This window comes from Zalophus californianus, chromosome 7, assembly GCF_009762305.2.
Source record: "Zalophus californianus isolate mZalCal1 chromosome 7, mZalCal1.pri.v2, whole genome shotgun sequence".
Lineage (NCBI taxonomy): Eukaryota > Metazoa > Chordata > Mammalia > Carnivora > Otariidae > Zalophus > Zalophus californianus.
Window position 1 is genome coordinate 120,025,821 of NC_045601.1, and position 22,159 is coordinate 120,047,979.

The 22,159-nt window shown below is 37.0% G+C and overlaps 1 protein-coding gene across 4 annotated transcripts in view; it reads right to left on the minus strand.

Annotated features, from left to right (window-relative positions):
* Positions 1 to 22,159, minus strand: part of EXOC2 (exocyst complex component 2) — a 279,473-nt gene that overhangs the window by 181,171 nt on the left and 76,143 nt on the right. For all 4 annotated transcript variants that reach the window (XM_027603387.2, XM_027603388.2, XM_027603385.2 and 1 more), the window contains 3 exons: positions 19,414 to 19,527; positions 17,370 to 17,494; positions 636 to 716 (listed from right to left, as the gene is read on the minus strand). In XM_027603387.2, coding sequence (XP_027459188.1) covers positions 636 to 716; positions 17,370 to 17,494; positions 19,414 to 19,527 — 320 coding nt within the window. The remainder of the gene's footprint in view (positions 1 to 635; positions 717 to 17,369; positions 17,495 to 19,413; positions 19,528 to 22,159) is intronic.

The window sequence follows — 22,159 nt, forward strand, 5'->3', positions numbered from 1 at the left end:
GATCATTAGGATCAGTAGCTGGTAACTACAATGTCAGCGGGGGGGGGGGGGGGGGGGGGGGGAGGCGGGGGAGATATAAGGAAAGTGGGTGGGACCCAAAACTTTGTATATATCAGGTTCTTTTGGCACACAACTTTTACAAAATGTCTCAGAGTTAGAAACACTCTTAAATATGAAGCTGCCTTAAATTCACTTTGGAAAAAGTGATGGTATAGATAAATCAATGACATGTAAGTGTTTGTCACTCTAGGAGCTGATATTATTTGCTGTAACACTGTTAGATATATGCAGATGTGTTTCAGGGTTCTGGTCAATGGCAATCCTGGCTATTGCTTCAGCACTTATCTCTCTTTGATAATGTCATTTATATACTGGTCTCTTTTATGGTAGCAAGTTTCACTTCTTGGAAGCATACTGGCTTATTTTCAAATTATGAATTCTTATAAATAAATTGCAAACAAAACAGAACGTTCATTTTCCATGTTTTTATTCCTTTATATGTATTAAATCATTACTATTTAGAAATAAATATTAAAATGCAACTCACCGCCTGTTCTGTGAAGCCAGGTCCAAGAACTATATTAAAGCTTGTTATAAAGTCCATAAACAGTTTTGGGTAGTAGGATAAAACTTACTGTTCAGAACATTCTCCAGTTTTTGCGTCATGGATCCTTCTACTTTTTCCGTTCCATCCGCTTCTAGTTTTTGATGGATAGCTAGAAAAAACATCTAGTTAAAGTGTGGGCTATTTCAGTGGGTGGGAAGACATTATATCAAAATAACATTTTTAAACAACTTTAAAAAATGGTCATATTATTTTCACTGCTGGAAAGAAGCACAAACATGCAAAAACTCTGCAAAGTAACCAGCAGACACCAGTCTATGTTACTCATAATTTAATACTATTAAAATAGTACAATAATACATATACTCAATTATCTGATCATCAAGGTTGAGTGGTAAAAACAGTTAAATTAAAAAAGAAAAGTGAGACTTAAGTAACTAATATCTTTGATATTGGCCATAGGAAAGTCACTTTTATTTCTCAGTTTCACCATCTGCAAAATAGAAATACTAGTATTTGAAGTATACCAACCTCAAAATATTTCATTTCAGCCATGGATATAACATGGCAAAATACGTATTATTCATGTTTTCTTCATTTCTATTATTATTTCCCTGGAATTTCTCAAGAACTATCCGGTAACATCTACCAATATATCAATTTGTGAATATACAAATTATATAGGAGTATTTTTGCTATTATTGATATGTCTGCATGGTTCTGATAAACATTATTAAAAAATCACTTAAAAATTTATATTTAAAAATTGTTTTACCTACTGTAGGGCAGGTTTTAAACAGAGCAAATCAGGCTTACCTAGGTGAAGCACTAAGAAAATTTTCAAAATGAAATGACCAAATATAATTTCAAATTCAAACTTCTGACATAATAAAACTAGCAAAACAAACATTAATTGAGCCATGATCATATATTAATCACAATAATAAATTTCTAATGCATTTTGCTCATCTGGAAAGAAGTCAATGTTCTATGTTCTAATATTATTTCTATTTCACAGAGGAGAAATCCATTGCTCAGGGAAATTAAATAAGTTGATCAACGTCACAAAGCCAAACCCCAAATTTGAACTCACGCTGTCTAATCCCAGAACAAAAAACTTCACCCCATATTGCCTGTATTGCATAGGCAAGCAACTTAACCTCACATCTATAGAATGAAAAAGTTGCAAATAAATGAGACCTCTCTCCAAAATAAATAATAACTGCTAAATACCCAGGATTTTATTCTTTCACATAACTTCCTTTAGCAAAATTTCAAATATAAGATGTGTAACTCCATGGGCTTCACAGCCTGTACAATGGAATTAACATCACTCTTGATAGTAGCTATTCTCCAACATTCAAAGAGAATGTCAAACCCTTCTTAAAAGGATTTTACAGGTTCTGCATCAACCCATCAGTCATGAATGGTAGATTTATTCTGGGGGGGTGGGGGAGGAGAGGGGGTTGTGGTCTACTTAGGCAAGAAAAAAGAAATGTTTTGCTTTAATCAATCACTATTTTATTTGTTTCCTTTGACTCATTGATTAGAAAATTCTGGGTAAAATCCAGTGCTCAAATGCACTATAAAAATATTCTCAATGCATAATAGCATCTACTTTTCTGCTTCTTTTAATTACTTTCTAATTTTGGTCCTGCCCTTTTTTAATACCTTTTTTTAGAGTAATTTCAAATTTTGTTTGAAATTTATAAACAGACTGCTTCTCTATCAGAGAAACACATTCAAAGAAAGAAAAAGAAAAACATTTGGGAAAAAAAAAATCAGCCAGTATATTCTTGTCTTGGTTGATTCACGAGTGAAAAGAAAGTTCTTTATTTAATGCTTCAAATTTGGATTATGTGGTGATAGTGACATAAAATCAAAACCTAAACTTAACCTGAACTTGTAAAATTAAATGGAAAATAACTTCCCTATCTTTAAAGAAATGAGATAAAAATGCCCAAATAGAAAAAAGCTAAACTGAAAACACTGCTCACACTATTCATTTAAATGCTGGTGTAATGTTCTGACAATCTTGTTGCAAAAGAACATGTGGCACACATTCTATTTTATTAAAGGGGCATTGCATAAGGTTCTTCAATGGCAATATGACATTGCATCTTATAGTAGCCCTGCTTCAAATGTTGCTTTCTAAGTCAAAACCATTAAAGGAAATCATGCAGTCACATTTCTGCTGCTGACAAAACCCATCACTGATCAGCAGGTCAAAACGAGGTAAGCCTGGCTCCCCTCAGCTCAGTTTACAGCCCTTTTCTGCTGACAAAGCAGCTTCCTGCCGCCCATCTCCACCACAGCAGAGCCACTGTCAAGCTGTCAGCCAAGCATGAGGACCAAGAGACACTGGGATCTGATAAAGGCAATCCTATTTTCCAGAAAATTAAACCAAATAACCCAATGTCTGGTTCACTTGACCTTTTATTTTCTCTAAAAACATTTTTTAAATAGTATAACTCAATAAGCAACTTGGTACATGATCACAGGTTTGTTATTGTTTCTAATCTATTAAAACTTAAATATGTGAAGCAGCTGAACACCATAAAACTGTATTTGGGAAACAAAAAAAGTATGTATATAAAAGTTATATTCAAAGAAAAATCAGAGTTATAGAAAGACAGCCTATTGATTGAAATTGTTTTAACTCTAATTAAATGTGGACATCAAATTTGCAGATTTCAATTAAAAAATTCAAAGTATTTGTCTACGCATTTATACAACGCCATTATTAAATGAGGCACTAAGAAATGACATGTGTGTATAGGCAGTGTCTATAAGGATTTATGTCAGGTACACTGTGATCCACAGACTCTAACCACTATATATTACTACTAACCTATGAGACAGGAATATTCAAACTAGGTCAGAGACTAGCAAACTGTTTCTAAAAAGAACCACATAGTAAGTATTTTAGTCTTTGTGGGCCACATAGGACCTCTATCACATATTCTACTTCCTTTTTTCTTTTTTTTTTCCACAAACAAACCTTGAAAAATACAGCCATCTTTAGCTCCTGGCCTGTACAAAGAGGGACCATAGCCTAATTTGGCCCACATGCCAACCTCTGAGGATAATACTTATTAAAATAGAAGACTAAGACGAGTTAGAACGAAGTGTCTTAAAAATTTAAATTTGTAGAGAGCTTTTCAAACATTTAGTTCCTACTTCTTATTCTACCAAATTTTTATGAAAATGACAAAACTTTATAAATTACATTTAAATAGGTTAGGTAATCTATGAATCCTTTCTTTCCTCAGTTATACTGGAAAAAAAATAATAAAATAATTACAACTATTACATAGATGGCTAAAAGGTATAAAGGATTCTCACTTAGAGAATTGGATCCTTGATAACCATTACTGCCTATAACCTTCATATATCAATAGACACTTACAACAGAATGTGCCAAAAAATCAATTATGGCTTACGCTGCCTTAAGTAGCAACAATAAAAGTAACATGAGAGGAAAGGTCAATTGTGTAACCTGTGTTATTTACTCTGCTTTGGCGTCTTTGCTCAGCTATTCTTTAGTATAACATAACTTTTGGTCCATAATTTTCTTAAAAGAAGCAAGTGATAATGCTGGACTTGCCAGTAAAAAACCAAGAGATTAGACAGGTGACAAGCTCAAGGAGCAGTCAGGGAAATGGTCACCAAAACAAAGGTGATGATCAGAAGGCACTGAGGAACTGAAGAAGGCCTTTAATGATATGAAAAGCTCCACAAACAATCACCATGGCCTGCGAGAACTCATGTGAACAGAGTTGGCAAGAAACTATGGCTCAAGACTTCAAGGAATGAAGAGAATGGCAGCATGACCGCCATGGAAAAGTAACACAAGTTGCTGGGAATATTTTTGCAGGATATAGTAAAGTAAAAACTACAATAAACACACTGAGGTTAACACTGGCAGATAAGTTATACCAGACATACCTGTCAAGTCCTAATTAAAATATTTATGGATATACACAGGGAAAAAGCAAACTGACAACAGCATAAAAACTTAAAGATACATAAAAGCCATACTGTCTACCTGACCAGGAGGGATGGAAAAACACCCCTGGATGCATATGAAACAGTCCACTCAATCAAAGAGAACACAGAGATATCAAAAAGAGCAGAGAAAGGTGTTTATTTATACTCTGTCATCTCTATTGAGCCTAGTTCTGACAAGAAACATCTAATTTTTTCATAACTATCTTCAGGACTCTAACTCTGTGCTCCCCCATTTTTCTTACCTCTAACAACTCCTTTCCCTTTACAACCATTTAGAGACCACATCTCCCAACACCCAGAATAGCAGGAAACAGAAGGAAACTAGTTGAGGCATATGACTACTGGGCAACTTAGCAGTGTACTGAAAAACAGAAAAAGTGCTGGGTACCATACAGGACAGCAGAAATAAAGAAGTAATATTTTTATACAAGGTTATTCAGAAACCACAAATGATATCTGTCATTAACAAAGGAAGTGGTAAAAACTGAAGATATGAGTCTACAGATTCTAAAAGCTTATCAAGCACTGGGAAAAATGAATGAAGATAAGACCTACATTCTGATATATCCTGAAAAGGTGTGTGTTTTTTTTTTAATTCAAGTCAAAACAATGTATCTTTTAAGCATTTAGGGAGAGAGAAAAACAATCAATTCCTTTATGAGTAATAAAGAATTACATTGGCTCAGGATATTTCTCTGTAACACTAAAAGACACCGGGATCAATTCAGAAAACAATTCTCTTATAGCCAAGAGGTTGTTCATGTATGTCAGCAAGAGACATTTCCAGACATGCAAGAATTAAAAAGCTCTAGCACAAAACATATATCCCACTGTTCAAAACAAAAAATTCAAATATAGAAAAGATGAAATACAAAATGACTTGCAATAAAAATTAAAGCAAATTAAATTTATATGAATATATGGTAAATTTTAATTAACTATGGTAAATATGCTATAAAATTAAATGCAAAAGACAAAAATAAATCTAAAAACATAATAATAAAATGAAAAAGAAAAGGTAAAATAAAAAGGTAGCTAACTTCAGGTAAATTAAGATCAGGGAAAAGGAAAGAGCATAAGAAATAAAGATGTCCTAAACTGTTGTCATACACAACAGGAGTCAAAAGACAACCTGTGATAGAATTTAAAAACATTTCTTCCAAATCTGGAAGATTTGCAACCTATATGACACAAAGGGAAAAATGAAAACCAAAAAATATGATACAATAAAACAAAAGGATAAAAATGTCAGTTATGATAAATGTACATAACTTAAATTCTTCTACTAAAAGGCAAAGACTCTCAATCTCAAAATGGCATAAACTATCAAACTCCTATCACAAACTGCTTACAAGAGATGCCAGAATCAAATTTCTAAAGGTTAAAAAGAATATGATGTATAATATATTAGGTAAATGCATACAAAAGGAAGGGTATGAAATATTGTTATCGTGTAGTAAAGAATTTAATCTTGCCCCAAAAGAGGTCTGCCCTTTGCCCTCAGCTCCTGAGAGGTTACCTCTAAGCTCTCTGAATTCTTACCTGATAAAAGTATCTTTGTTTACTTAGGGGCCTTGGGCCACATCAAATAGTCTAACAATGTGATTTATGGTGAGGACTCTGGGTCACTCAGCATCAGCTCGACCTTTCCAGAGGGACTAGAGTTGGAGGTCAGCCATTGGAAGAGTCAATTATGTCTGTGTGACAGAGCTCCAGTAAAAACTATGGACACCAAGGCTTAGATGAGATTCCCTGGATGGCAATACTCCACATACACTATCTCACATCATACCAGGAAAATCAATGCCATCCATGATTCAACCATGAGAGGGCAACTTTCACTCCATGCACAGAACTTTCCTGGACTGTGCCCTATGCATCTTTTCCTTTGGCTGATTCTAATCTATATCTTTTCACTATAGTAAACCATCACCGTGAGAAAAACAGCCTTCAGTGAGTTCTGTGAGTCCTTCTAGCAAATTATCAAACTTGTAGGTGGTCTCGGGAATTGCCCCTAATTTCACAGCTATCATCATTACGTTGTAATACCATAATAACATCAAGAGAATCGAAGCCACCAAAAGTTACAAAGGAAACATGTTTTACATACAAATAGAAACTGGTAGAATCAAAATTAAAGTGAGAGATTTCTGACATGTTTATTATAAATAATCTAGATTTAAATAATGTAAACAGGCATTGAAATATATCAGTGTGCCATGATGAGAACATGCCCTCCGTTCCCATTTTTATCTTGGCACAGTTACAGAAGATTGACATATTAAGAAATACATTTTCTTTTCATAATGTTACACTAGACACTAACTTTAAAAAACAAATCCACTACAAACTACTAGATCTAAGAGGAAAATGAAATTTTCCAAAATTAAAAACACAAGAAAAAGCATCACTAAAGAATTAATGTAAATAAAGGAAATAGAACACAAATTGAATTGATAATGAGCAGGGCATATAACATGGATTTTTTTTTAAGATTTTATTTATTTGACAGAGGAAGAATACAAGCAGGGGTAGTGGGAGAGGGAGAAGCAGGCTTCCTGCAGAGCAGGGAGCCCGACGCGGGTCTCAATCCCAGAACCCTGGGATCATGACCTGAGCCAAAGGCAGATGCTTAACCATCTGAGCCACCCAGGTGCCCCTATAACATGGACTTTAAATGATTTAAAGATTATAACACAATGCTAAAAATGGAAATCTTGATGAAATAGAGAATTTTGGGGGAAGAACACAGAGAGCAGAAATTTCAAAAGTTTAAAAAGTGTGTTTTCAAAAAATATATACACACATACACATGCAACTACCAGTACCAATCCCACTGGAACCCACTTGATCCATCATAGTGTCTCTACAGGAGTAACACACAGACACTAAAGGCCTCCTGATATAATAAAACAGAAAGTACACAGTACCAGGTATGATCAAAAATGTTGAAAACCGAGGGCGGAGCAAGGTGGTGGAGGAGTAGGAGACCTAGGTTCCGCCTGGTCTCAGGAATTCAGCTGAATAGAGATCAAACCATTCTGAACACCTACGAACTCAACAGGAGATCGAAGGAGAGAGTAGCAACAGCTCTCTGAACAGAAAAGCGACCACTTACTAGAAAGTAGGACGTGCGGAGAAGTGAATCCGAGGCGATATTCGGGAGGATAGACGGCGGGGGAGGGAGCCTCCGTCGGCTGCTTCTGGCACGTGCTAGAGCCGCAGAGCACAAAATCAGAACTTTTAGAAGTCGGATCCGCTGAGGGACGTCGCTCCAGTGGCTAAGCAGGGGGTGGAACCCTCGCGGGACAGTGTGGCCTCAGGACCCTCAGGGTCACAGAAAGACGGGGGGGGGGGGGGGGTGCCTGAGTGCGGCAGAGCTCCGAGGTATCGGAGCAGGGAAGCTGGCTGCAGACACGGAGCCGAGGCGTGGGCTCTCAGCTCAGGGTTCCATAAACTGTGATCCGCGGCCCAGTCAGGCCACTGCTCCTCCAGCAGGGACCCAACAAGCGGCAGAGCCGGGGAGACTCCCCTTCCTCCCCTGGGAGGAGCGGTGCAGGAATGCACCGCAGGGATCTGCTGGGTTTGGAGACTCCGCACCGGGTTGGGTGCCAGAGATAGAAACACTAGGTCAAAGGCCCGGTGAGCACGGACTGCGGCTGGAGACCGGGGACACGGGAGTGACTGCTTTTCTCTGGGAGTGCACTGAGGAGCGGGGCCCCGAGTTCTCAGCTCCTCCGGGCGGAGATTGGGAGGCCACCATTTTCACTCTCGTCCTCCAAAGCTGTACCGAGAGCTTGCAGGGAACAAAAGCTCCTGAAAGCAAACCCGAGCAGATTGCTTAGCCCGGACGGACAAGGGCGGAGCAATTCAGCCTCCGCAAAGACATTTGGGAACCACGGCAACAGGCCCTTCCCCCAGAAGATCAGCAAGAAGAGTCAGCAAGCCAAGACCAAGTTTACGGATCAAGGAGAACGGGAGAACTCCAGCGCTAGGACAATACTGCACATAGAATTCATGGCTTTTTTACCAGGATTCATTAGTTTTTCAAAGTTAATTTTTTTAACTTTTTTCTTTTATTGAATTTTTCTTTTTCCCTTTTTCAACCATCTTATCAATCCCTTTTTAAAAAAAAATTTTTTTTATTTTTCATTTTTAGAGTCATATTTTATCCCTTCATAGTAGTTACCCTTATTTTTGGCATATATATATAAGTTGTTCTGTCTTTAAAATTTTGAGATACAGTTTCTTCTAACAGATCAAAATATACCCTAACTCACTAGTGTATGGCTTTATTCTAGTCTCCTGCCTGATCACATTCTCTCCCTTTCTTTTTTTCTTTTCTTCTTTTCTTTCAATCTTCTTTCTATTTCAAATTTCTTATCAATTCCTTTTATAAAAACTTTTATACTTTTCATCTTTACAATCATCTTCCATCCCTTCATTGTATCAACCCTTACTTTGTACATATATAAGTCTTTCCTCCTTTAAAATTTTAGGAGGAACTTTCTTCTAACAGACCGAAATACGCCCAAAATCTAGTGTGTGGCACTGATCTACACACTACTCTGATCATATTTGATCATATTCTGTTTCTTTTTGTTTTGTTCTGTTTTGTTTCTTTTTATCTTTCTTTTTTTTTTCCTCTTTCCTTTCTCTTTCTTTCCCTTTCTTTTCCCCTGGTTTCAGGTCTTTTCTAATTTGTATAGAGTATATTTGCTGGGGACGTTGTTAACCTGTTAGCATTTTGCTCTCTCATTCATCTATTCTCCTCTGGACAAAGTGACAAGACGAAAAAATTCACCTCAGCAAAAAGAACAACAGGTAGTATCATCTGCCAGGGACCTACTCAATATGGACATTAGTACGATGTCAGACCTAGAGTTCAGAATCATGACTTTAAAGATACTAGCTGGGCTTGAAAAAAGCGTGGAAGTTATTAGAGACACCCTTTCTGGAGAAATAAAAGAACTAAAATCTAACCAAGTCGAAATCAAAAAGGCTATTGATGAGGTGCAATCAAAAATGGGGGCACTAACTGCTAGGATAAATGAGGCAGAAGGGAGAATCAGTGATATAGAAGACCAAATGATGGAAAACAAAGAGGCTGAGAAAAAGAGAGAGAAACAACTACAGGATCACGAGGGCAGAATTTGAGAGATAAGCGATATGGTAAGACGAAACAACATTAGAATAATTGGGATCCCAGAAGAAGAAGAAAGAGAGAGAGGGGCAGAAGGTATATTGGAGCAAATTATAGCAGAGAACTTCCCTAATGTGGGGAAGGAAACAGGCATCAAAATCCAGGAGGCACAGAGAACCCCTCTCAAAATCAATAATAGGTCAACACCCCGACATCTAATAGTAAAACTTACGAGTCTCAGAGACAAAGAGAAAATCCTGAGAGCAGCTCAGGAGAAGAGATATGTAACCTACAATGGTAGAAACATTAGACTGGCAACAGGCCTATCCACAGAGACCTGGCAGGCCAGAAAGGACTGGCATGATATATTCAGCGTACTAAATGAGAAAAATATGCAGCCAAGAATACTATATCCAGCTAGGCTGTCATTGAAAATAGAAGGAGAGATAAAAAGCTTCCAGGACAAACAAAAACTAAAGGAATTTGCAAACACGAAACCAGTCCTACAAGAAATACTGAAAGGGGTCCTCTAAGCAAAGAGAGCCTAAAAGCAGCATAGATCAGAAAGGAACACAGACAATATACACTAACAGTCACCCTACAGGCAATACATTGGCATTAAATTCATATCTTTCAATAGGTACTCTGAATGTAAATGGGCTAAATGCCCCAATCAAAAGACACAGGCTATCAGACTGGAATAAAAAACAAGACCCATCAATATGCTGTCTGCAAGAGACTCATTTTAGACCCAAAGACACCACCAAATTGAAAGTGAGGTGGTGGAAAACCATTTACCTTGCTAATGGACACCAAAAGAAAGCTGGGGTGGCAATCCTTATATCAGAAAAATTAGATTATAAAACAAAGACTGTAATAGATGAGGAAGGACACTATATCCTACTTAAAGGGTCTATCCAACAAGAAGATCTAACAATTGTAAATATCTATGCCCCTAACATGGGAGCAGCCAATTATATAAGACAATTAATAACAAAAGAAAAGAAACACATTGACAACAATACAGTAATAGTGGGGGACTTTAACACCCCCCTCACTAAAATGGACAGATCATCTAAGCAAAAGATCAACAAGGAAATAAAGACTTTAAATGACACACTGGACCAAATGGACTTCACAGACATATTCAGAACATTCCATCCCAAAGCAACGGAATACACATTCTTTTCTAGTGCCCATGGAACATTCTCCAGAATTGATCACATCCTAGGTCACAAATCAGGTGTCAACCCGTACCAAAAGATTGGGATTATTCCCTGCATATTTTCAGACCACAATGCTTTGGGTGAAACTAGAACTCAATCACAAGAGGAAAGTCGGAAAGAATTCAAATACATGGAGGCTAAAGAGCATCCTACTAAAGAATGAATGGGTCAACCAGGAAATTAAAGAAGAATTAAAAAAATTCATGGAAACCAATGGAAATGAAAACACAGCTGTTCAAAATTTTTGGGATACAGCAAAGGCAGTCCTAAGAGGAAAGTATATAGCAATACAAGCCTGTCTCAAGAAACAAGAAAGGTCTCAAATACACAACCTAACCCTACACCTAAAGGAGCTAGAGAAAGAACAGCAAATAAAGCCTAAACCCAGCAGGAGAAGAGAAATAATAAAGATCAGAGCAGAAATCAATGAAAGAGGAACCTAAAGAACAGTAGAATAGATCAACGAAACTAGGAGCTGGTTCTTTGAAAGAATTAACAAGATTGATAAACCCCTGGCCAGACTTATCAAAAAGAAAAGAGAAATGACCCAAATCAACAAAATCATGAATGAAAGAGGAGAGATCACAACCAACACCAAAGAAATACAAACAATTATAAGAACATATTATGAGCAACTCTATGCCAGCATATTAGATAACCTGGAAGAAATGGGTGCATTCCTAGAGATGTATCAACTACCAAAACTGAACCAGGAAGAAATAGAACACCTGAACAGAGCCATAACCACTAACGAAATTGAAGCAGTCATCAAAAATCTCCCAAGAAACAAAAGCCCAGGGCCAGATGGCTTCCCAGGGGAATTCTACCAAACATTTAAAGAAGAATTAATACCTATTCTCCTGAAACTGTTCCAAAAAATAGAAATGGAAGGAAAACTTCCAAATTCATTTTATGAGGCCACCATTAACTTGATCCCCAAATCAGACAAAGACCCCATCAAAAAGGAGAATTACAGACCAATATGCTTGATGAACATGGATGCAAAAATTCTCACCAAAATACCAGCCAATAGGATCCAATAGTACATTAAAAGGATTATTCACCACGACCAAGTGGGATTTATCTCTTGGCTGCAAGGTTGGTTCAACATCTATAAATCAATCAACGTGATACAATATATTAACAAAAGAAAAGAACAAGAATCATATGATCCCCTGTTATGCACAAACAATGAATCATGGAACACTACATCAAGAACTAATGATGTAATGTATGGTGATTAACATAATAAAAAATTAAAAATAAATAAATAAATAAAATGGAAATGAAGCATTGGTAAAAAAAAAAATCATATGATCCTCTCAATAGATGCAGAAAAAGCATTTGACAAAGTACAGCATCCTTTCTTGATCAAAATTCTTCAGAGTATAGGGATAGAGGGTACATACCTCAATATCATAAAAGCCATCTATGAAAAACCTACAGGGAATAACATTCTCAATGGGGAAAAGCTCACAGCTTTTCCCCTAAGGTCAGGAACACGGCAAGGATGTCCACTGTCACCACTGCTATTCAACATAGTATTAGAAGTCCTAGCCACAGCAATCAGACAACAAAAAGAAATCAAAGGCATCCAAATCGGCAAAGAAGAAGTCAAACTCTCACTCTTTGCACATGATATGATACTGTATGTGGAAAACCCAAAAGACTCTACCCCAAAACTGCTAGAACTCATACAGGAAGTCAGTCAAGTAGCAGGATATAAAATCAATGCCCAGAAATCAGTGGCATTCCTATACACCAACAACAAGACTGAAGAGAGAAAAATCAAGGAGTCGATCCCATTTACAATTGCACCCAAAACCATAAGATACCTAGGAATAAATTTAACCAAAGAGGCAAAGGATCTATACTCAGAAAACTATAAAATACTCATGAAAGAAACTGAAGAAGACACAAAGAAATGGAAAAACGTTCCATGCTCATGGATTGGAAGAACCAACATTGTGAAGATGTCAAAGCTACCTAGAGCAATCTACACATTCTATGCAATCCCCATCAAAATACCATCCACTTTTTTCAAAGAAATGGAACAAATAATCCTAAAATTTGTATGGAACCAGAAGAGACCCCGAATAGCCAGAGGAATATTGAAAAAGAAAAGCAAAGCTGGCGGCATCACAATTCCGGACTTCCAGCTCTATTACAAAGCCGTCATCATCAAGACAGTATGGTACTGGCACAAAAATAGACACATAGATCAATGGAACAGGATCTAGAGCCCAGAAATGGACTCCACCTCAACTCTATGGTCAACTCATCTTTGACAAAGCAGGAAAGAATGCCCAATGGAAAAAAGTCTCTTCAACAAATGGTGTTGGGAAAGTTGGACAGCTACATGCAGAAGCATGAAACTGGACCATTTCCTTACACCAAACACAAAAATAGACTCCAAGTGGTTGAAAGACCTAAACGTGAGACAGGAGTCCATCAAAATCCTCAAGGAGAACACAGGTAGCAACCTCTTCCACCCAAGCCGCAGCAACTTCTTCCTAGAAACGTCGCCAAAGGCAAGGGAAGCAAGGGCAAAAATGAACTATTGGGACCTCATCAAGATAAAAAGCTTTTGCACAGCAAAAGAAACAGTCCACAAAACCAAAAGACAACCGACAGAATGGGAGAAGATATTTGCAAATTACATATCAGATAAAGGCCTGGTATCCAAAATCTATAAAGAACTTATCAAACTCAACACCCAAAAAACAAATAATCCAATCAAGAAATGGGCAGAAGACATGAACAGACGTTTTTCCAAAGAAGACATCCAAATGGCCAACAGACACATGAAAAAGTGCTCAACATCGCTCGGCATCAGGGAAATCCAAATCAAAACCTCAATGAGATACCACCTCACACCCGTCAGAATGGCTAAAATTAACAAGTCAGGGAACGACAGATGTTGGTGGGGATGCGGAGAAAGGGGAACCCTCCTACACTGTTGGTGGCAATGCAAGCTGGTGCAACCCCTCTGGAAAACAGTATGGAGGTTCCTCAAACAGTTGAAAATAGAGCTACCATACGATCCAGCAATTGCACTACTGGGTATTTACCCCAAAGATACAAATGTAGGGATCCGAAGGGGTACGTGAACCCCAATGTTTACAGCAGCAATGTCCACAATAGCCAAACTGTGTTAAGAGCCAAGATGTGCATCGACAGATGAATGGATAAAGAAGATGTGGTATATATACACAACGGAATATTATGCAGCCATCAAAAGGAATGAGATCTTGCCATTTGCAGGGACGTGGATGGAACTGGAGGGTGTTATGCTGAGTGAAATAAGTCAATCAGAGAAAGACATGTATCATATGACCTCAGTGATATGAGGAATTCTTAATCTTAGGAAACAAACTGAGGGTTGCTGGAGTGGTGGGGGGTAGGAGGGGTGGGGTGCCTGGTGATAGACATTTGGGAGGGTATGTGCTATGGTGAGCGCTGTGAATTGTGCAAGACTGTTGAATCACAGATCTGTACTTCTGAAACAAATAATGCAATATATGTTAAGAAAAAAAAAGAAGAAGATAGCAGGAGGGGAAGAATGAAGGGGAGTAATTCGGAGAGGGAGACGAACCATGAGAGTGATGGACTCTGAAAAACAAACTGAGGGTTCTAGAGGGGAGGGGGATGGGGGGATGGGTTAGCCTGGTGATGGGTATTAAAGAGGGCACGTTCTGCGCGGAGCACTGGGTGTTATGCACAAACGCTGAATCATGGAACACTACATCAAAAACTAATGATGTAATGTATGGTGATTAACATAACAATAAAAAAATTTTTAAAAAATGTTGAAAACCAAATCTAATGTCCAGATAGTTAAGTCCAAGTAATAAAATGGAGAGTAAAATAAATTAAATGACACCATGAGGAAGTAATCAGTCAAATGCAGTGTATGGGATATCCTATAGGACAAAGAGCTTCATTTCTTCAACAAATCAATTGCATGGGGGGGGGGGAAGCCTAGGCAGCAAAGGTAAGGGGATTGTTCTAGTTTAAAAGAGGCTTAAGAGACTTAAAAAAAAAAAATGAAATGCCTTGACCCTATCTGAATCTTGACTTGGACAAACCAACAATTAAGAAAGTTGGAGGGTAATCGGGGGAAATTTGACTATTAAATAGGAATTAGATGATATTGAAGAATTACTGAAACATTTTTGGTTGTGATAATGGCATTGTGGCTATACAGGTAAACGTCCTTGTTTAGAAGGAATCATACTTTAGTACGTAGGAGGGCAATGTCATGCTGCTTTAGACTCACTGCTTGAGATCAGTAAAACACAAACCAACCAATCTCAAAAAGTATCAATGAAGCAAGTATGAAAAGATATTAATAACTTAATTCTAGCTGACAGTTATATAGGCATGACTATACTATTCTACTTTTAACATGTCTGAAATTTTTCATAACAGAAAAGTAAAACAAATTATCTGAGCAAATAATTTATTGGTTCTTTCAACATATTAGCTTTTTCAGATTTCCAAACTGTAATTCCTAATCTACAAAACCCATCACACGGTACCTACATATATACACATACAGATCCATGTGCTTCTGTGGAACATTAACACCAAAACCTGACCAGAAAAGCATTTTAAAAAACTATGGATAAATTTTGCTTAAGAAAATAGGCAGAAAAATTTCTGAAGAACTACTAATAAATCAAATGCTATAGTATATTAAAATAATCACCCAGAGGAGCACTCTAAAGAATAAAGGTTTCTAGCATACACAACTGTATATACACTATAACTACAATTTTGTAATATGTACTCATATAAGCTAACAAAAAGACCAAAAGGAAATACATCAAAATGTTAATGTCATTATCTCTACAATGTGATTACAAGTAGTCTTTGCTTATTGTTTATTTACTGTTTTTTGTAATATACATTTCATTTACATCAAAACAGAAAAGTGAGATATGTGTCTAAACTTTTTGAATTTATTATTAAAATCACTTTCTATATGCATACAGCCACCTGCTCATGTGATTAAGCAGCTGGTCAGAATGATCTTTGTTAAACATTAAGTTACCAATATACTTTTAAGGCAAATGTGATAGATAAATGAGACCATATAAGTTTAATGCACCAAATAAAACTTCTTAAAATCTGCCAAGATTGAAGCCATTTATAAAACTAAAACCATAAATAAATATACATGTGTATACAAATACATATGTTAAAAAAAGAATGGAGAAAAAAGTCAAAGATACATTTCTGTTAAGTGAAATAATTTTAATTACAATAATTTCTGAGAAATGCTAATCACATATGGCCAATTATCATTTGCATAGCTACTAGGAAATTAACTTAATTCTATTTGATAATGCTAAACTCTGTTCATATATGCTCAGGTTTCTATTGTTAACATAGTAACACTGATAATAAGCACAAAGAAAGAAAGAAAAGCATCCCTTCAAAAAATATAGAGCACATAGTCTTTATCAAAGAAAATTACCTAACTTCTCCGTTCCCTCCTAGACATTCACATTTTACTCCTTCAAAAACCTAAGTTCTACTGGCAAGAAAAGAGCTGTATTAGGTGCACATTTTACTTGACAGAAGTCAACCATGCTTGTTTGACCCAGGAGGAGAGGGGTTTTAAAAACAATAAAAGGATGTCTATACTTTGAGGATACAAATTAATAAAAAAAAAAAGTCTTATTGAAGTGAAGAAAGTGTGGCCTCTTAGTCTATACTTAAAGTTACAGGTACTTACATATAGGTACTTAGTTATAGGTATCTCTGTTTTTAAAAAGAATTAGGCTTTTATTAGTATATTTTACTTTTTACTAAACATTAATTTGATTTCTATTAATTAAAGGGGATTTTAGGGGGAAAAAAACATACCCAACATCTTTCCCTGAAATGTCTAAAGCTATGCTATTTCTATTTAACATAATTTCTCTCCCATATAAAGATGACAACATGGATGGTGGACTTTTAACTACTGTATATGGGGCCCATGGGGTGATACCTAAAAAGAACGACACATTATCATCAGTCCTTTCCAAACCAAACACACAATGAGTCACATATACAGAATTAGTCACATGTGTAAGATATTGATGGCTATAAAAGGATTTTTAAAATTTTAGAATATTACACCTATTGGGATTTAGTTTCTTATCAGCCCTGGAGATTGGGCATCATGGAAAGGCAAAGTAGTCTCCTATTTCACATTTGGTACAATGGGTCAACAAAAGCTTCACAGACAAATATTTAAAGTACCAAGCCTTCAAAGAAATTCCAGCCTGGTCTGCAACAAATATTTATGGCACATTTTAGATCTCTACTTTTATAAATACAGACTGAATGTCCCACCCTGTAAACACTTTGCAAGCACAGTGTCAGATTTCCATTGGGAAGCCCCAGCAAATGGCTGTGAGGGTCACCTTACCTGAGAGGGCATCCTGGGCTTCAAAGAAAGTACTCAGACCTCCTTTCACATATGCCAGGCTGCCTTCACTTTTCTTGTTAGCCTGTCTCTTCAGGTTGGTAACTGCCATCTTGAGCTGTTCAAAACTGAAATGAAATTAAGAAACCAAAGTTTGAGACTCCTAAAAAGCAAAAAAGAATTAAGATAATGCATTAAATGTAAAATACTGAAGCCTAAGTTAAGAAAGAAAGATTAATATAATATGTAGCCAGATGAAAACAAAAAACTTTCAAATTCTTACCTACATCTAAACCTTTTATTTATTACAAATGACAAAATTATAGCAACTATAGAACAGATTTGTAGCCCTCATATGGTCATTCCAAATATGTCAGACCCCTAAGAAGTAAATATACATGTGGGTATTTCTATAAGCAATATATATTATGTGTTGATATGCCAGGTAAGGAGTCTTGAATATCAACTCCCTGATGGGCAGAACTAGATCAATGCAGTGGTTATCAAGTTATCTAACGCAGAACTCCTCTGTAAGTTTATTTCTGTATTCTGTATATAAATTAAGCATACCATTATTCATCACATCAATATCCAGTCCTCTGTCATTAACAGTGAAATTACAGAAAAACTTGGGGGTCAAGGGGCACTTGGGTGGCTCAGTTGGTTAAGCATCTGTCTTCAGCTCAGGTCATGATCCTGGAGTCCCGGGGTCGAGCCCCACATCAGGCTTCCGGCTCAGCGGGGAATCTGCTTCTCCCTCTTCCTCTACCCCTCCCCTTGCTACTGCTCTCTCTCACTCGCTCTCTCTCAAATAAATAAAATCTTTAAAAAAAACAAACAACTTGGGGGTCAACTCACAACTTAAATAACTAAAAAGACCAAAATATTTCATCTCTACATCTCAAGCAGAGAAAAACAGGTAGGCCTCTATATTTCAGAAGTTTTATTTCCAGGTAGGCTAAGAAAATCTGGCTATAAAACTTTGAATATATTCTTCATATATGCTCTTCTTCAGTGCTATGATAGCCCTACACAGAAACCAGAGATCAATTCTGACTTATAGTAATAGAAAAAGCATATTCATAATGTAAAAATTAGAACCATCTTCTACAATGAAAGATTTGACATTTATTTAAAAAATTTATTAGGATTAGGACACCTGGGTGGCTCAGTCACTGAAGTGTCCGACTCCTGATTTCGGCTAAGGTCAAGATCTCAGGGTTGTAAGATAGAACCCTGCCTCAGACTCCACGTTCAGCGGGGAGTCTGCTCAAGATTCCCTCTCTTCTCCCTCTGCCCCACCCCCACCCCATGCCCCTCCCCCGCGCATGCACACACACGTGTGCGCGCTCTAAAAATAAATCAATCTTAAAAATTTATCAGGATTTTCTCTCTCTCTCAAAGACTCTTCTTCGTGTTTTCTAATGGTTTTCATTCTAACAGTTGAAGGAAAAATTTCTAAGGTAGATTTTAACAAGTTGACTTTTTAAGAATGTAAATTTTAAGCAATAAACCATTCCTTTACTCAAACACTGTTACTAAATGTAGGTGTAGGGCTATCATGGCACTGAAGAAGAGCAGACAAAAGGGAGCACTTCAATTTGGATATATGACCTTGACTATTTTTTGGTTAATTTTAAGGCAAGCTTTTGCAAAATGAGAAATCAACTCATCTCCCTTCGTTCTAGGGAAGGAGGTATGTTGCCAATTTACACCAGGACCTGAAAGTTCTATTATTTGAAAAGAGAGAGGTCATGTTTAGACACATCGGTTTAGGCACCCAGCTGAGACTCCACAAAGTTTTAATGTGTTGCACAAATATGAATCATATAGAAACAATAAGATAGCAGGAAATAAGAGTCTGCTAATTAATAATACCATTTCATAAATAAAGGAAAAGACACTCTGAGATATTCATGATCTCACCCAAAGTCAAAGGACTCCTGACTAAGTGGCAGAGGCAGACCTAAAACCCACATTATTATATAAGCCTATTAGGTACATCCACATGAAACCATGCACAGTCAGTAGTCCAACATCCACTGACCTGGTGGTTGAGTGGTTTTCTATAAGATACCAGGCAGCTGAAAAATTCTCACTTGTAAAATCAGCACTCATTCCAGGAAACAGCGTTTCTAAGTTCTTCTGGGGAAACTTACTTCTAAGGGAGAAAAAAGGTTTAAAATATACTTCAAATGCTATTACTACAATAATGCAACAGACATCCTGGAGTACAGAGGATAATAAGCATGACTACAAACCATTACAATTATACATCAAACATTATAGAGTCTATGTTTCCATGTGTAGACAAAAGATATTTCCTACACTGCAGCTGATTTATCATATAAACTTTGTATATATAAGAAATTAAAACACAGGAATTATACCAATATAGAGTTTAAAGTTTATGATATCTATCCAAATATACAATCATTCTCTATTCAATGGATAAAACCCAAAATTTGTATACACTGAAATTTAAGAACATTAGTTTGTTAAAATGGTTTTTCTTAAAGACTTACATGAAAGTTGTTTTAAAAATACTAATACCTACTGATAAAAATTAGAGCTAACTATAAAATACTCATATTTACCTGTCTATATCTAGAATAATTTTAAGAAAAGCTTGTAACAGGCAATACCTTACCAGCAGCTCACTTTCTTGCCTACATTTTTATGACCAACTTGTGGATCATTTCATTTATTTCTTTGTTCAAATAATAATTAAATACTACTACAGTTCAAGCTCCATGATGGAAGTTAGACAGCTGTGTCTAAGAGCAAAAGTAACATGGGCAAACCCTGTTATGGGCTTATGAGCTAGCAGCCCTCACCATATCCCTATCTCCATCTGTGCAGCATGAAGTCCAAGTTCTGTAGTCAAGTCTCTCCGTGATTCGAACCTGTTTATCTCTCAGGACTCGTTCCTGCTACTCTAATCCTTAAAACTAAAGCTTTAGCAACTTCAAAGGGATTATACTTTCCTGCACACATCATGTTAATTTTTACTTCATTCCTCTGATCTTGTTGTCCCCTCTGACTGAAATGTGTTCCCCAGTCCCATACACTGGATAACCCAAACTCATGGGGTATGGACAGGACACAGCACTGTTTTATAGCCCAGTGTATTTGGGGTAAGGTTGGGGGGAGTGGGGATTATCACCACCCAGAAAGAAAATGTGGGCAGGTCCAATGACTTCTACTCACTCTCATCTGAGAGAGAGTTGATGTCACATTACTACAAACACAGCCTCAATTCAGATATTAAGCAGTGAGGATGGTGGGAATGCAAACTGGAACAGCCACTCTGGAAAACAGTATGGAGGTTTCTCAAAAAGTTAAAAATAGAACTACCTATGACGCAGCAACTCCACTACTAGGTATTTACCCAACGGATACAAAAATGCTGATAGAAGGGGCACATGCATCCCAATGTTTATAGCAGCATTATCAAGAGTAGCCAAACTATAGAGAGAGCCCAAATATCCATCAACTGAGGAATGGATAAAGAAGATGCGGTATATATACACAATGGATTATTACTCAGCCTTCAAAAAGATGAAATCTTACCATTTGCAATGACATGGAGCTAGAGAATGTTATGCTAAGCGAAGTAAGTCAGGGAAAGACAAATACCATGATTTCACTTATATGTGAAATTTAAGAAACAAAACAGATAAACATAGAGGAAGGGAAGGAAAAATAAAATAATATAAAAAGAGAGAGGGAAGCAAACCATAAAAGACTCTTAACTATAGAGAACAAACAGGGTTGCTGGAGGAGGGGGGGGTGGAGGGATGGGCTAAATGGGTGATGGGCACTAAGGAGGGCACTTGTGATCAACACTGGGAGTTACATATAAGTGATGAATCACTAAATTTTACTCCTTAAACTAATACTACACTATATGTTAACTAACTTGAATTTAAATTTTTTTAAAAAAGAAAGAAATATAACAATAAAAAAATAAAAAAGAAACTAAGCAGTGTGGTCCCAGATCAATGCTCCATCTTTTTCAAAAATACTCTCTGATCTCTAATGGAGCTCTTTGACTTGCAGGTGACCAGTCACCTGACATACAACTTAAAATAGCCTGGAGCCTGCTCTCTCCAGTGAGGTACTCATCTGGTCCCAGGAAACATCTTTCCTAGGGCAGACACCTCTACTGTCCATGTGCACCATTCCAGTGCTCTCCAGTGCACAAATGCAAGGAACACTTTTACCTGGTGGCTCCATGGAAGCCACACTCACCAGTTATGAGTGAAGAAGAGTACATGTTCACCATACCTCCCCTTCACAGCCTAGCACAGCTTTCACCAAAGAATCTCACAAACTCTCTCCTATTACTACTGGCTCCCTTCATTGCTTCATACTCCCTAAAAGAGCAAGGGATGCAAACAACAAAACCAGCTGATTTCCTCCGTAAACCCTGCACTTTAATTTAGAATCCAACATCTATTGTGCCAGTACCTCAGTCGAGAGCAAGAGATCCACTTTATTTCCTATCACTTACCTTTCTCACTATGATGTTTTCTTTTTATTAATTAGAGGGAAAGAAAGCCCTGCTTAGCACTACAGTAACAGACAAGGTAAAATGAGATTTTAGGAGAGTCAAGGACATCCAGCTGGCCTCCTCAGTGTTAGCAACTCAAAGACTAAGTCAATCTCACATCATTCCTCACTGGGTCAAAAGTTAAAAGACTACAGTCTGAATATTCTTGGGGTGTGTGTGTTCCATAACCTTAATGGTCATTTTTACCAGACAGGATCTCTGAGAGGGAGCTGGAGAA